General features: G+C 43.3%; 1 protein-coding gene across 2 annotated transcripts in view; it reads right to left on the bottom strand.

Moving 5' to 3' along the window:
- Positions 1-1392: 1392 nt before the first annotated feature.
- Positions 1393-17074, bottom strand: part of GNPAT (glyceronephosphate O-acyltransferase) — a 40651-nt gene continuing 24969 nt past the window's right edge. For both annotated transcript variants that reach the window (XM_027531126.1, XM_027531127.1), the window contains 12 exons: positions 16305-16432; positions 15918-15993; positions 15499-15650; positions 15250-15380; positions 13622-13845; positions 10163-10405; positions 8284-8363; positions 7272-7412; positions 6905-7004; positions 6728-6821; positions 6058-6119; positions 1393-1695 (listed from right to left, as the gene is read on the bottom strand). In XM_027531126.1, the coding sequence (XP_027386927.1) occupies positions 1652-1695; positions 6058-6119; positions 6728-6821; positions 6905-7004; positions 7272-7412; positions 8284-8363; positions 10163-10405; positions 13622-13845; positions 15250-15380; positions 15499-15650; positions 15918-15993; positions 16305-16432 (1475 nt within the window). In that variant the 3' untranslated portion in view covers positions 1393-1651. The remainder of the gene's footprint in view (positions 1696-6057; positions 6120-6727; positions 6822-6904; positions 7005-7271; positions 7413-8283; positions 8364-10162; positions 10406-13621; positions 13846-15249; positions 15381-15498; positions 15651-15917; positions 15994-16304; positions 16433-17074) is intronic.

The raw sequence follows: 17074 nt of genomic DNA, 5'->3' as shown, positions 1-17074 counted from the left end.
ATATTCCTATTCAAACGTTTTACAAGAAGTCTCTAAGGCACTGCAGAAATTGAGCCTTGTTGCTATGGACTGAATGCTGGTCCCCAAATTCAGACTGTTATTGTTGTTCAGTCGCTCAGTTGTGTCTGACTCTTTGCGACCCCATGGACTACAGCACACCAGGCTTCTCTGCCCTTCTCCCATCTCCCAGAGCTTGCTTAAACTCATGTCCATTGAGTTGGTGATGCCTTCCAACCATCTCGTCCTCTGTTGCCCCCTTCTCCTCTTGCCCTCAATCTTTCCTAGTATCAGGATCTTTTCCAATAAGTCGGCTCTTCATACCAGGTGGCCAAAGTATTGGAGCTTTAGCATCAGTCCCTCCAGTGAATGTTCAGGATTGATTTCCTTTAGGATTGACTGGTTTGATTTCCCTGCTGTCCAAGGGACTCTCAACAGTCTTCTCCAGCACCACAGTTCGAAATTCAGATATTGATGCCCTAATTCCCAATGTGACATGTCTGGAGCCGTTGGCAGTAATCAGGGCTAGATTGGGCAAATGGGGTGGGGCCCTAGTCTGATGGGGTAACGCCCTTCTAAGAAGAGATACCAGAGACTGTTGTCTTCAGACGCATAGAGAAGTAAGGTGAGCACATTGCAAGATGGTGGCCTCCTACAAGCCCAGGAAAGAGGCTTCAGAATGAAACCTACCTTGCTGGCACCTTGGTCTTGGACTTTGAGCCTCCAGAGCTGTAAAAAACCAAATTTCTGCTGTTTAAGCTGCCCACTCTGTGGTATTTCATTATGGCAGCCCAAGCAGATGAATATACCTGCGTTTCTTTTTAATTTCATTTTCCATGGCTCTTGTTTCAGTTACATTGGTCTTCCAGGTCCTTCAGAACCAACCCCAGGACATTCTGATTACAGTTCTCTCTGCACACTCACCCCTTGCCCCCTCCTCTGTCACCTGAGCCCCACATTTCGAGGACTGGCTGATCTCATCCAAATTCTCAGCTTAAATGCCCTTCCAGAAGCAGTGAGAGGTTTGCTATTTGCCCATCTTATTTCAAACTTTTCTTCCTTTGAAATGTTAAGCCTATTTATGATACATCGCATAACTTCTCTCTGTCACATGTACTTTCTCTAATTCAGTTTTACTGATTAAGGCCCTTGGGTGGCAAAGTTTAATGGAAGCTAGCTACTTTATTATATATCTTTGTCAAATGTGTACTTGTTTGAGGCAACCTGAATTAAAGAAAGTCACGAGAAGCGTAAGACATGCCCTTTCTAGTAGTTCTCTTTTGATAGCCAGAGCCTTTATAAAGTTGATGCTGCATTTTAATTCAGAAGTCAACATAACAGTTAAATACATGTAGTAAGTTGAACGTGTTAGTGAAATAGGAGCTAGGCTTTGTATTTCCAAACATGTTTCCAAAAGCCTGTTTTATTTTAAAACACACACAGGGTTGGACACAAACGTCTTTTTAACCATTGTGGAGCAAATTTCACTGACTGTTAAATTGATAGCTCTCCCTCTGTACTGAGTCCACTGTTCTCGAAGCCTTATAAAGGATGAGAAGATGGGTCGCTTCCTTTACTTCCCTCTTTGTTGTAATACGAGTCCATGAATGACAGAAATTACACGACCAATTTTTCCGTAACCATTTGGCAATCATTAAAGCTTCGCAGTTGCTGGTTTTCCTACTGGTGTTTTACAACCTAAGGTAAAAACAGAGAGATGGCTCATGAAATCATACAACACTTGGGCACTGGCGAAAGAAAAACACACGACATCTGTGCAGAGTTTTACAGACTGAAAAACAATCAGTGGAGACAGCAGCACCGTTAATAGAAGCAGCAGTGTCTCAAAGAGGCGATGGGCATGGCCATGGTGCCCGCAGCCAGGTTTCCTGAACTTCAAGGCGAGCATGTTCCAGTATGTTCACTCTCACACCATTGACTTCTGAGATTAAGAAATCAACTCCATCATCCTCAGAATAAAGGTTTTGGTGTCTATTTTAGCTTTATGCCTCTCTCACCAAATTCCGAAGAATAGCAGGGAGATTAAAAAAACACATCTTAAATGAACAATGCAAAGAAATAGCAGAAAACAAACGAATGGGAAAGACTAGAGATCTCCTCAAGAAAATTAGAGACTCCAAGGGAATGTATCATGCAAAAGACAGACACAACAAAGGACAGGAGTGGTGTGGACCTAACAGAGCAGAAGATAGTAAGAGGTGGCAAGAGCACACAGAAGAACTGTACAAAAAAGGTCTTCAGTTCAGTTCAGTTGCTCAGTCGTGTCCGACTCTTTGCGACCCCATGAATTGCAGCACACCAGGCCTCCCTGTCCATCACCAACTCCCGGAGTTCACTCAAACTCACATCCATCAAGTCGGTGACGCCATCCAGCCATCTCATCCTCTGTCATCCCCTTCTCCTCCTGCCCCCAATCCCTCCCAGCATCAGAGTCTTTTCCAATGAGTCAACTTTTCGCGTGAGGTGGCCAAAGTACTGGAGTTTCAGCTTTAGCATCAGTCCTTCCAAAGAACACCCAGGACTGATCTCAGTTAGGATGGACTGGTTGGACCTCCTTACAGTCCAAGGGACTCTGAAGAGTCTTCTCCAACACCACAGTTCAAAAGCATCAATTCATCCCACCCTCTCCCTCTCCCACAGAGTCCACTGAAACATGTATAATATCATAGATGAAACGAGTCGCCAGTCCAGGTTCGATGCACGATACTGGATGCTTGGGGCTGGTGCACTGGGACGACCCAGAGGGATGGTACGGGGAGGGAGGAGGGAGGAGGGTTCAGGATGGGGAACATGTGTATACCTGTGGCGGATTCATGTTGATATATGGCAAAACCAATACAATATTGTAAAGTTAAAAAATAAAATAAATAAATAAATAAAAAGCATCAATTCTTAGGCACTCAGCTTTCTTCACAGTCCAACTCTCACATCATACATGACCACTGGAAAAACCACAGCCTTGACTAGATGGACTTTTGTTGGCAAAGTAATGTCTCTGCTTCTGAATATGCTATCTAGGTTGGTCATAACTTTCCTTCCAAGGAGTAAGCGTCTTTTAATTTCATGGCTGCAATCACCATCTGCAGTGATTTTGGAGCCCCAAAAAATAAAGTCTGACACTGTTTTCACTGTTTCCCCATCTATTTCCCATGAAGTGATGGGACCAGATGCCATGATCTTCGTTTTCTAAATGTTGAGCTTTAAGCCAAATTTTTCACTATCCTCTTTCACTTTCATCAAGAGGCTTTTTAGTTTCTCTTCACTTTCTGCCAATAAGGGTGGTATCATCTGCATATCTGATGTTATTGATATTTCTCCCAGCAATCTTGATTCCAGCTTATGCTTCATCCAGCCCAGCGTTTCTCTTGATGTACTCTGCATATAAGTTAAATAAGCAGGGTGACAATATACAGCCTTGACATACTCCTTTTCCTATTTGGAACCAGTCTTTTGTTCCATGTCCAGTTCTAACTGTTGCTTCCTGACCTGCATATAGGTTTCTCAAGAGGCAGGTCAGGTGGTCTGGTATTCCCATCTCTTGAAGAATTTTCCACAGTTTATTGTGATCCACACAGTCAAAGGCTTTGGCATAGTCAACAAAGCAGAAATAGATGTTTTCTCTTGCTTTTTCGATGATCGAGTGGATGTTGGCAATTTGATCTCTGGTTCCTCTGCCTTTTCTAAAACCAGCTTGAATATCTGGAAGTTCACGATTCACATATTGCTGAAGTCTGGCTTGGAGAATTTTGAGCATTACTTTACTAGCATGTGAGATGAGTGCAATTGTGTGGTGGTTTGAGCATTCTTTGGCATTGCCTTTCTTTGGGATTGGAATGAAAAAAGGTCTTAATGACCCAGATAACCACAATGGTGTGGTCACTCACCTAGAGTCAGACATCCTACGGTGTGAAGTCAAGTGGGCCTTAGGAAGCATTACTATGAACAAAGCTAGTAGAGGTGACAGAATTCCAGTTGAGGTATTTCAAATCCTAAAAGATAATGCTGTTAAAGTGCTGCACTCAATATGCCAGCAAATTTGGGAATCTCATCAGTGGCCACAGGACTGGAAAAGGTCAGTTTTCATTCCAATCCCAAAGGAAGGCAATGCCAAAGAATGCTCAAACTACCATACAATTGCGTTCATTTCGCATGTTGGCAAGGTAATGCTCAAAATCCTTCAAGCTAGGCTTCAACAGTATGTGAACTGAGAACTTCCAGATGTAGACACTGGATTTAGAAAAGGCAGAGGAACCAGAGATCAAATTGCCAACATCCACTGTCTCAGAGAAAAAGCAAGAGAATTCCATGAACCATCTACTTCTGCTTCACTGACTATGCTAAAGCCTTTGACTTTGTGGATCATAACCAACTGTGGAAAATTCTTAAAGAGATGGGAATACTGGACCAACTTACCTGCCTCCTGAGAAACCTGTATGCAGGTCAAGAAGAAACAGAACCAGATATGGAATAAACATACAGGCTCAAAACTGGAAAAGGAGTACGTCAAGGCTGTATATTGTCACCCTGTTTATTTAACTTATATACAGTGTAGGTCATGCGAAATGCTGGGCTAGTTGAAGCACCACTGGAATCAAGATTGCCAGGAGAAATATCAACAACCTCAAATATGCAGACGATACCACCCTAATGGCAGAAAGCAAAGAGGAACTAAAGAGCCTCTTGATGAAGGTGAAAGAGGAGAGTGAAAAAGTTGGCTTAAAACTCAACATTCAGAAAGCTAAGATTATGGCACCTGGTCCCATTACTTCACAGCAAATAGCTGGGGAAACAATGGAAACAGTGACACACTTAATTTTAGTGGTCTCTGTGGATGGTGACTGCAGCTATGAAATTTTAAAAGACACTTGCTTCTTGGAAGAAAACCTATGAAAAATCTAGACAACATATTAAAAAGCAGAGATGTCACTTTGCTAACAAAGATCCACGTAGTCAAAGCTATAGTTTTTCCAGTAGCCATGGATGTGAGAGTTGGACCATAAAGAAGGCTGAGCGCCGCAGAACTGATGCTTTTGAATTGTGGTATTGGAAAAGACTGTTGAGAGTCCCTTGGACAGTAAGGAGATCAAACCAGTGAATCCTAAGGAAATCAACCCTAAATATTCATTGAAAGGACTGATGCTGAAGCTAAAGCTCCAATACTCTGGCCACCTGATGTGTAAAGTTGACTCACTGGAAAAGACCCTGATGCTGAGAAAGACTGAAGGCAGAAAGAGAAGGGGACGACAGAGGATGAGATGGTTGGATGGCATCACCAACTTAATGGACATGAGTCTGAGCAAACTCTGGGAGATGGTGAAAGACAGGGAAGCCTGGCATGCTGCAGTCCACGGGTCGCAGAGTCAGACACGACTTAGGAACTGAACACCACCACCACAAAATTCAAAATCGAATTTCAAGGTTATGTATTCTGAAATTTCAGACATACTATAAATAGAAGACTATTTTAGTCCTAAGCAGGCAGTCCAGTGGTTAGGACTCCATGCTTTCATTGCTAAGGGCCTGGCTTCAGGCCCCATTCAAGAAACTAAGGTCCTTGGCAATGAAATGGGAGCTAATGAATCCAAACTAGAAGGAGAGGCATCTTCTTGATGTCACCAGGACTAGATCATGCACCCTGGTTAGTATGTTAGGAGCGGATCATTTTTATGCTGTATAAGACTGTCTATTTTATGCCTGGTGTGTTTTCTGTTAGTTTTCTTCTTAGTTCCTTAAGAAAACTCTAGATGATAGAAATAGTTCTTTGCCTAAAGGGAAGGACAAAATTCTGTTGTTTGATAAATTTTAACCCCTTTGGAAAAACTTTTTCCTAATTAACATCAACTCATTTTTATGTAGACATTGGAATAAAGCTTATCCATGAATATAAAAAAAAAAACAAAACAAAAATAGTTCTTTGCGTGTATTAAAGCTTGACTGCTGTTCATTTTGATAAATTATTTAGTACCGTACTTTGCTGTTTTACTATATGTTGCTAAATGCAATGTGAAAACCCATCACATTTTATTAAATGGTACTTACCAAGCATTTCCTCTAACTTTGTTGTGGCAGGTTCGTTCACGTTAAATATATAATCATTATTTCTAGGAGAAAAAATAATAAGCTTTCTTACTGCATAAATTAGGACAAAAAGACAACATTCATTTTTTATATAGTAAGAATGTTTAAATAGTCTTCCTCAAGGGTAGTTTTAAATAGCTGAAAGTTGTGTGTATATGAATATATATGTAAGGATACACACACACACGACATGCCCCCCACTCGGATTTTCTTATAATTAACCAATATGTGTGCACGTGTACTCAATCCCTCGGTCATGTCCAATTCTTTGCTCCCAATGGACTGCGCCCACCAGGCTCCTCTGTCCAGGGAATATTTCAGGCAATAAAGGAGTGGGTTGCCATTTCCTACTCCAGAATTAACCTATAAATTTCAATAATTAGGTCTAAGCCAAAATGCTGGCCTAAAGCAAATTTTTTCTTTGCTTCAGTGTAATTTTTATTCATAGCCACATAAAATCTGCATGGGAACGCAGAGTGACTTCACTACTCAGAACGTGCAGAAGTGAAGCATGACGTGATGTTTCCTAGACCACATGCATCTCCACAGTTCTCTCTATGGACTCGGTGTTCGACTGCTTTGAGCTGTCGCCGCCCCGAGCCCACCCTGGGCATCATGCTCTGTTACTTACACCTTCTTCTTCTCCACCACACCGAGCCTCACAAAAGCTGCTAAGGCATTTTTCTGTACGTCGGAGGATAATACATCGTAACACTGTGAGGCCCCTAAAACACAGGGATGAGGGAGTGAGTGACCTCCTGTTTGTTCTCAGCTGACAGAAAGCACCGCCTTCAGGGTTGTGACTCACCTTGATCGAGAAGCTGACTTGTGAATTTTCTAACTCTTATGAAGTACTGTTTCTCAGTGAAGTAGTCTTCTTCTTCGTTCAAGAGGTATTTGCAAATTATCTGATTTTTAAGAGGGGGGATAAGAGGAACAGAAAGTGAAAAAGGGAAGCCAACTACAATAGAACAGTAAAAATTTTACACTTACCCTCTTAATTGTATTCTGCCCCTCTATGGCAGAATAAAGACCCCTCCCCTTGCAAAAAAAAAGTTCTACCATTCCCTTGGGGAAGACACTTGCTCTTCAGACCGGAAATAAGTACAGGGTAGGACAGTCTCAGTTATATTTGTTATGGGAGGATGAAGGAGAACTTGCAAAGATTTACACACCTGATAAGATTCCACAAAAGGTTTAAAAAGTCCTATTAAAAACTCTAACACAGAATTTCCTTTTTCTGTAACTAGGATGTCCCTCGTCATCACTTGTATGGCCTCACTTTTACAAAGCAAGTAACAGCCTTCTTCAAAGTCCTGGAAGGGGAGGGGAAAAGACAGAATTCATCCACAAATTTATAATTTAGGTCAATGATCCACTGCTGGGCTCAGTGTATGCAGCCATGCACCCTTGAAACAAGAGAAACACTAGCTAATTCTGCAACCCTTCCCAGACCCACGGTTGTGGTTGTTAGGAGCCAGAGCAGCACTGTTTCGACGCTCAGAATATTGATCCTCAAATACAGTAAACACTGAAAACCTGATAAGCCTCAGAAACCATTACCTGGGCAACAGATCTTCTTTCACTTTGTATACAGCCATACTCTCCTCACATTTAAACAAAAGTGCATGCGGCAAGTCCGAAAAACACTGAGAATCATGTTATGCTCAAAATGGCTGCCCTCACTTCCTACTGAACAAAACCTGTGTCCCTCAGCGTAACGGACAGACTCCAGACCCACTTGCCAGTGCTGCTTCCACGCCTGCAAGCCAGCGGTCCAGCTCTGGGGGCCCGATCCTTCACCAGCTGTCCTCACCACCAGGCAGGACCACTGTTCTCCACTGTCTCTAAGCAAAAGACCCTAATCATTCCAGTAAGTTGTGCTGGAAAACGCGTCCTGATTGGTAAATTTTCTAACAGAATAGTTGGCTATTAGTTATTTTTACAGTGGCTGCACTAACAGTTCAACAATTTGGTTCCTCTCACCAAATAATCCCCAAATTATTGATTAAATGTGAAGAATTAAAACGGAGTTTGTTGAACTATAAGTGTCCATGTTTCTCTTTTGCACGTCTTTCTCTGCTGCATGTAGCCTTGAAGGAAGGGAAGACACACCTGTGAATCCAAGCCTAATATTTTCAGAACTCACACCATAAACACACAGCTTTTCTGCAGTTAAGGATTTACCTTTAGTGCATTTCCTGGAAGAAAGATGAACTCATCTGAAAAAACACTGCATAGGAAGCGAAAGCAACTGTAGACATCCTCTGGAAATAAATTCATTACACAAAATTACAACTCAGCTTTTTAAACAGGCAGGGAGTACCAAGCAGTTCATGATACTCCAAAATGTAGTATTTTATTTTTTTAAATTTATTTATTTTTAATTGAAGAATAATTGCTTTACAATAGCTTTGGTTTCTGCCATGAGTCAGCCATAGGTATACATATGTCCTGTTCCTCTTGAAGCTCAAAATGTAGTATTTTAAAGGCATATTATTCATATTCCAGGGGCAAGGAAGCTATGCTGTGTGCTTAGTTGCTCAGTTGTGTCTAACTCTTTGCGACCCCAAGGACTGTAGCCTGCCAGGCTCCTCTGCCCATGGGGATTCTACAGGCAAGAACACTGGAGTGGGTTGCCATGCTCTCCCTCTAGGGGATCTTCCCACCCAGGGATTGAACCCAGGTCTCCCACATTGCAGGCGGATTCTTTATCATCTGAGTCACCAGGGAAGCCCATGAATATCGGAGTGGGTAGCCTATCCCTTTTCCAGGGGACTTTCCCGACCCAGGAATAGAACGGGGTCTCCTGCATTGCAGGCGGATTCTTTACCAGCTGAGCCACCAGGGAAGGAAGCTATAAACAATCTAAATTTTACCCACAAGTAAACTACAGTCTAGTATGATTTCAATGGTTGAAGCTGAATTACAATCAGGCTTCTAATCAGTCAGTGTGGAAATGAGCAAGTGGCCTTAAAGCCAGGGCACTTCACTTCACCTGTGCATGGTTTCCTAGCAGAGAAGGAAAGGAATGGCTTCCTCCCTTCCTTCCACATTAACATCTGCCGATGTCTCTATCCCATCTTTGGCACTAGAACACACTGGCACACAACACTAGAAACTACTGTCTTACCCCTCAGATGTGTGGGTCTTCCTGGCCCATCAGATACAGACATTCATCTTTCTGGCATGACTTTTCTCATCATAAAAATATACCTCCATGCGGACACAAACGGTCGCCTCCAATTTCAGAGTGTTCACACTGAAATACTCCAGAAGACTACGTATGTGCCCCTCAGCTGTGGATGAATCCCAACGTGAGAAGCCTCAGGGAGAACTAGGATCAAGGTCTGAGTTTCCTTTGTCCTGACCTAAGCTGTCTGACCCCTCTGGGCCCCAGTTTCCTCATTCACAAAATGACATTTCCTTCCAAGGCTAAAGGTCTGCAGCTGAGCCCAGTGCACCTCCACTCTGGCTTTTCCTTAAAATGATCTACAGAGCTCTGGATGACAAACACAAAGACAACCAACTGAATCAGAGGCTTTCGGGGAAGGAACTCAGCCTCCAAAAATTCTACAGTGCAGCCCTGACTACAGGTTTCTGTGAAAAACACGGCTCCACTTGTTGTTATACTCCTCGGTGCGACCAGCACGCTCCTGTATATGAGCACTCACACACCGCTGGGACTGTTCACCCACCCCGTCTGCTTCTGTCGGCTGAGGGAAGTGACATCAGAGAAAGCGCATCAGACCAGGCAATGGAGAGCTGTGCTCTCGTCTCATACCCTCAAGTAGTCAGAAATTTCTAAGCCTAGTGTTCCTCATTTATAAAAGGAGATGTTTAGATTAGATCATTTTTTTAGGTCCTTTGCAATTCCCGAGTTTTAGGCAGTTAGTCATGTATTTAGGAGGAAAAACCTGACTAATTCTTAGTACAGGCCCTTCCCTTGCTGGGGTGTGGGCTGCACACACGTGGCACGGCATTTAAAGCTTCAAATGTTGCTCCCTACATGGGACTGAATGGCCAGGTCTCTTCCAGAATTCAAGACCATGGTACCAAAAGTTACCTTTCCTGAACCCAGGTGTCATCTGCAATGCCATAGCGACTAAGGACGGACGGACAAAAACGTTGAGCAGCTGGTTCCTGTATGCCAAGCACATGAGGAGGGTGATATGCTGGAAAATGAGTCCATCCACCAGTTCCGAGTCTCCGCACTCCATTTTCAGAATCACCCGGTCTTTGACGAGGCTGACGATGTTGGAATGCAGAAGAATGCTGGACTGGATAACTGCTTCAGCAGGTTCATTATCTAAATAGGCAAGGACAATTCATTCAGGGAAATGGCAAAGAAATGGGCTGGGTCACTGCTGGGGGTCTTACCCCTAGTATGAATTAACGCTAGTGAAATGACACATTTACTGTTAAGTACAGGTACTGGTTTTAGCCCCACCAAATGAGGTAATGATACTACATGGGAAGGATATTTTAAAAGCAGTATATCATAAATCAACTCTTTTTAAGGACATATAACATACTTTTTCATCTACCCCAAATCTGTTAGCCATTCTGAAATGCACATCAACTCCCATTTTGAAAGCCAACACTTTCTCAGGAATCACATTTTTGTAATATCAAGTTACATGACAAGAAAATCACATATGTGAATCTAAGAATACTAAGACAAGAATACATGCTAGGGACTTCCCTGGGGAGGGGAGGGGGGTCCAGTGATTAAGAACATGCCTTCTAATGGGTGGTTCTACCCTTCTAACGTGGGTTCAACCCTGGTCAGGGAACTAAAATTCCACATACTACACGTCAGTTAAGCCTGCAGCCTCAACTAAGACCCAATGCAGCCAAAAATAAATAAATTAAAAATTTTTTTTTTAAAGAAGATATGCGACACACCTAAATTCCAAGATGGCAAGAATATCACTTTACAACTTTGGAGGTAAACCAAAGGGCAACCCGAACAGGCGCCCTCCAAGCTTCACGTCTCCCTGAGTACAAAGGGACACCAAGGAGACTTTTCTGGTTTTCCTGTATCAAAGGTAACTGAAGAAGTAGGTTCATAACAATTTCTGGTACGTCAGCACCCGACACTCCACCGGCCAAGAGATAGCTGAGGAGTTAGAATTATAAGCATGATAAAAGAGATGGGAGTATTTAACAATATTCTTGATAAGGGAACTCATTTTATTCTTACCCTGAGACAAAGAGCTGGCTGCTGCTGCTGCTAAGTCGCTTCAGTCGTGTCCGACTCTGTGCCACCCCATAGACGGCAGCCCACCAGGCTCCCCAGTCCCTGGGATTCTCCAGGCAAGAACACTGGAGTGGGTTGCCATTTCCTTCTCCAATGCATGAAAGTGAAAAGTGAAAGTGAAGTTGCTCAGTCATGTCTGACTCTTAGCGACCCCATGGACTGCAGCCCACCAGGCTCCTCCGTCCATGGGAGTTTCCAGGCAAGAGTACTGGAGTGGGGTGCCACTGCCTTCTCCGAAGAGCTGGCTGACAGGTGTGTAAAGGAGGCACGCTGCTCAAGCGGGACAACAGGTTCTGAATGCTTCATGGAAGGGACAAGTGGGAGGCGAAGTTTTTCCTTCCAGATTCAATCACATTCACTCTGGACTAATCTGCCTTGTCTCAGGTTGTTCATGGTAATGATACAGTGCGTGACACTATATATACAATACAATACGATTTATTTTACATATATAATATAATAATATGCATATCATAGCCTAGACATGAGAATGCTTAAGAATATGAAATAATCTGGGTAAAAAAGCAAAAAAGGAACCAAATATACACACCACGTTCTAAATTAGAAACTGTGTTTGATCATTTCTGGTACCTGACTTCTGGAACTTACCAACCGACTCTCACTTTGTATTAATGACAACTACAGCTGTCATGGTGGCTGCACAGGTACTTTTAGCTATGGATTAGCCACATATTTATCCCCTCTGGAAAAAGCAAAACACCTCAGAAAGACAGGTGCCTCCATTTTCATATGTTTCTGGGTATTCCTCTTTCACAACTTTATGCCTTATATTACAATCAACATGTCCTGTGCCTCCTATCAGACCATTACAATACTGGGAAGAGATGTATGATTCATCCTTACTTCCCTACTGGTGATCAACACTCGGCTGACCAGCACTCCTGTAAGTAATGCCTCCAGGCCTCTGTCAGCCACGCTGCCCTCTGCGGCTGCCTGGCTCTGCTGCCTGAGTGCTCATCTCTGAATGGCAGTCTTCCTGCTTGTCTCCCTGACTCCAGTCCCTCCCCACCGTGGTCCATCTTTAAACTGAAATCTGGCTACTTCCTAAGGCCAATCCGCCATACTTCCCTGCCTAAATCCACAGCTGCATTCTGTGACCTCCAACTCTAGTCCAGACTCCAAGACAGCAGGCCTCTGGGATCCAGCCTTTGTCCACATGTCCATCTCCATCACTCCTTCCCCAAAGCCAGTGCTCTAACGTCACCCGTCACCAGCGGGTCAAGAGACGCCCAGTGCTGTCGCCCCCTCACTGCGTGTTCCTACTCCCTGCATTAGCCATGCTCCTCCCCAGCTGTCTTCCTGAAGGGCTCCTAGTGCCCTTCAAGGCTGGTTTACAAGTCACACCTTGCTGAGTGTGGGCCCTTTCCCACGCACTATTCTCAGTAACCTCAGCAGTCTGTCCATAGCTCTCTGTCTTTATTTCAATGAATGACTAGTTTACACGTCACCAACCACCCTGCCTTCTATCCAGAACAGGGTTTACATCTTGTTCATCTTTGTACCCCTGGTACTCCCCAGGTTTAATGAGTGAACAGTCAGTAAGTATCTGACTATATATAATTGTATGGTCTTAAAAAGACTGCATTCTGGGACTTCCCTAGAGGTCCAGTGGTTAAAACTCTACGTTTCCAATGTAGGGGCGCAGGTTTGATCCTCGGTTGGGGAACTAAGATCCTGTATGTTATGGGTGTGCCCCCCTCAAAAGATTGCATTTTCAATTGCAGTCTCTACAATTTTAAATCAAAGAGATTGAAAGTAACTTAAGCTAACTACTGTCATATATATTCCAAACTCTGAGCATAGTACTCACAACTCCAATGAGGTTTTCAAAGCTGTTATTATCAGAGAATTGTATACAGTTCTGCAAGACTAGCCCTTTAATCCTTACAATCCAGTAAGGCAAAGGGTTGCAAATATGTGGTAAAAAGAGGTCGGTGTAGCGGGAAGAATATGTGGAGTACGAAGAGTCATCATTTATTCCCCACTCCACTGGATACAAAGGAGGGTGTTCTAGTCCTCTATCTACTTGGAGTCTCACAGTGAGACATGACATATAGACAATTATTCTCAAGTAATCAACAAGCTATGGTCAATGTCCTATAGTATAAAAACAGACTAAGCTTTCTTTCTCTGAGCAATGCTTTGCTCAAAGTCCGATATGGGTTTTTTTCATGTTTAGCTTTCCAAATTTAATAAATAAAAAAAGCAAGCATTCTCACCACATATGTCCCACATACGTACCAGGCCAAGTAAGAAACCCCCCGAAGGCCTGGGTTAAGCCTTTCAGCCATAAAGTTTTTTCCAACAGGGCATCAAAGTCCATGGATGGCCGGTTCTGAAGCAGGACAGCAACTATTAGCGGCCACGGGCTCAGGACCAGGTTTTGAATTTGGAGAAGCTGCATTTTATAGGCAACTTCAGTCACAAAGGTGTGCATCTCCTCTGACTGTTTCTGAGGAATATATCTAAAAGGAAGAATACAGAACAAGCAATCACAGTTCTGCTACTGAGACAACGTGAGAGGAGAAGGGAACGGGAGAAGACAGACCCTTTAGAGGATTCTCATGCTTTATGCCAACTGAATTCTCTCAGGTCACATTGAAAAAATATACCTGCACTTTACTAAAGTGTGATCTGTCTGTTCACCTTGAGAGCATGCTCTTGACAGGTGATTAAAATTACTCAAGTTAACAGGGTTCTATTATCCCTGATTTCAGGCAAAACAACACTTCTGCTGCTCTGTAAGTGGGACAGATCACTTCTTTTGTGAAAACTGATGCCTCCTCCACTGGACTGAACTACTATGCCTCGTTCAAATCCATAGTCTTTTGAACGTGTCTCTTGTAGAACACACCAATCAGGTTATGACAGGTATATGTTCTGTTGACAACTGCTCATGTCTGCATTGCTAGGCTGTACAGTGGGCCTGACTGCCACACCATCCTTCTGAGAAGTTTCAGGGCACCTGCCCGGTGTTGCCAGGGTCCTCACCTTACACTCCTCATGCCTGGATCACTAAACACTGCACTGTATAATATCAGGAACCCACTCAGCTGGTTGGACCGTGGATATGCATATGACCTGACAGCAGTCACATAATAACCCACAAAATAATGTGAAAGCTGTAGCCAATGAGAACTCCCTGGTAATGGATACAATTGGCCAATTTGAGACTGAAAGAGTGAAGCTTGTGGCCACAAAAATCTAACTATCTGCTTCTGATAGCTAATGAAGCTGGAGCTGCTGTGGGACCACTGGCACTGCAGATAAATTATGAACGATGCTGCAGTCACGTGAGGCCTGGCTGAGCAGGTGGTCTGTATCCTTTACTCCCGCAGGTGTACTTCTCTGCATTAAGAAAACCCCCAAATGTGCATTTGCAGCTGCATCCTGAGAGAACCTAACATGTTTCCTTGCCCATAAAACTATAACCTTCTTGGGAACAGGGACTCACTCGCATTCACTATTACTAAACAGTCCTTTCCAGGATCAAAAATAAATACTCTGGCTGGCCTACCAAAAGTGCTCAACAATTGCCACACACGTGCTTGTTAACACACTTTTCTCGTTTGTGCTTTTAAGTTTGTAGGTTACTGGGGAGGGAGCCTGGGGAGAGGGAATCAGAAGAAACATCTGTCACTTTGAGAGCAGGCAATGGCGTCTTGTGTTTGTTTTAGCACTGTCTGGCTTGGCACGTTTAATATGCACAATGCAGCTGTCTGGAAAACACATTAATTGAAGCTTTCTCTTCTTATCATCTCAGAAAAGCGAGTTTCAGTTCTGCAAGTGGTCAACTCGAGAATTACAATTTACACTTTTAGATTTTTGTCCTTGTTTCTATGTCAGTTAGGAAAACACAGGCCTTGCACCTGGGAACCAAGTTATACGGGCTCCGCCCCATCCTCCCAGCGGCCAGAGATCGAAGCGACACAGGGTCTCCAAAGTACACATGAATGTTTCCAAACTTCTCAGAGAGGATTCTCCTGGCTTTCAACAATCCCTATGAATGTCACAACAGGGGGGAAAAATAGGAATAAATACAGAAATTAGTTGACATATAAACTAGCATTTTCTATAAATTCCAGTAAAGTCAAGCTTGGCTATCAAGCTTTACGTACAGTTGTAGATTCTTTTGGCTTAGGAACCCCTAGAAGCTCATATGCATACAGAGTTTCTTCCAATATCCTATCGTAACTGATGCTGATTGGAACAAGGTAGGTATCAAAAACTTCTCTTTTAAAAAATGGTTCCATCACAATATTTAGAAGACCTGTAAACACAGGGAGAAAGAGCTTTTCATACATATTGAAAAGGAGAGCAAACAAGGGCATGGAAAGATACTAAGAGTATACATTATATACCAAGCCCATAAATACAATATAGACAGTTGCACTTTTAAAGAAACACTTGTACTTATAAGGTAAAGAATATCTTGAAAAAAAAAAAAGAAAGTGTCATGTTCTATTAAGCAGCTAGGATAACACCACACCTGAAGTCTTTGGGTTTGCATTTTTCCTTCAATCTGTAAGGAACCTACCAAATTTTGGAGTCAATGTCTTGGCAGAGCGGCTTCTTGTCCCTTCGAGGAAAAATTCAACAGGAGCATAACCATTCTTTAAAGAGAAAACACAAACAAACAAAACAAAACACAAAACCCGTTGCCTACTCTCAAAGTGATAAATGCTTCTTTTGATTCCTTTTCCCAAGTTCCCTCCCCAGCCCTCTGAGCAAACACTGCTCACAGTGAAACTTAAACAAGGGAGCCACGCAGAGTAAACAGATTGCTGAGGTTACACACATTCCTCAAGGGGAAAGAAACAGCTAAGTGGTCCACTCGGAAGTTAAGATTTAAATAAGACCTTACAGCAAACGTCAGTGAAAAGAAAGCACAGCTTGAAAGTACTGGGTAGTTATTTGCATTTACCCGTAACATGGTTTTCACATATTCGGAGAACACGGCCCAGTAGAGCTTATTGCCACCAAAGGTGCGCCGCATGAAGAAAGCCCCCGACATCCGCAGCAGCTCACCAACCATCTTCATTCCCAGGAAGTCTACCAAAGACAGGCTGGTTAATATTTATCCACAGAGTGCAACTTCCTATAAATACCTCAAGTCAAATTCTATTAAGACAGGTTTTATGTATGTAAGACACTCCTCATCTTAAGAAGAAACATCTAATGGGATTATGGGAAAGAACGGCCTCGGTGGGCAGGTGCTGGTAAGGGGGTTACCTTGTGCACCCTCCTTCCCATGCACCTCTGCTTCTACAACCAGACCAGCAAGAGACAGGGGCAGCAGCCTCAACTGTGGCACCATGCCAACCTTTTTAGTCAGTACTGCTGCTGACCTCAGAACGTGAGTGCTCAGTTGTTTGTGTCCAACTCTTTAAGACCCTATGGACTGTAGCTGGCCAGGTTCCTCTATCCATGGGATTCTCCAGGAAAGAATATTGGAGTGGGATGCCATGCCCTCCTCCAGGGGATCAAACTGGCATCTCCTGCATTGGCAGGCAGATTCTTTACCCACTGAGCCACCTGGGAAGCCTGGCCCTGACGACAGATCAACACATCCTTCATGCTCTGGACAGGCAGGCCAAACTCACTCACTCTCTCCTTTCCTTTTTACCCATCAGGTAAAAATATTGATATTCTTTTAGAAGCACAGATTAGAAAAGAAAATTCAACAATGAAAAG

This window comes from Bos indicus x Bos taurus, chromosome 28 (genome assembly GCF_003369695.1).
Source record: "Bos indicus x Bos taurus breed Angus x Brahman F1 hybrid chromosome 28, Bos_hybrid_MaternalHap_v2.0, whole genome shotgun sequence".
Classification (NCBI taxonomy): Eukaryota; Metazoa; Chordata; class Mammalia; order Artiodactyla; family Bovidae; genus Bos; species Bos indicus x Bos taurus.
The sequence above is the reverse complement of the archived record's forward strand: the minus strand, read 5'-3'. Positions and strand labels throughout refer to the sequence as shown.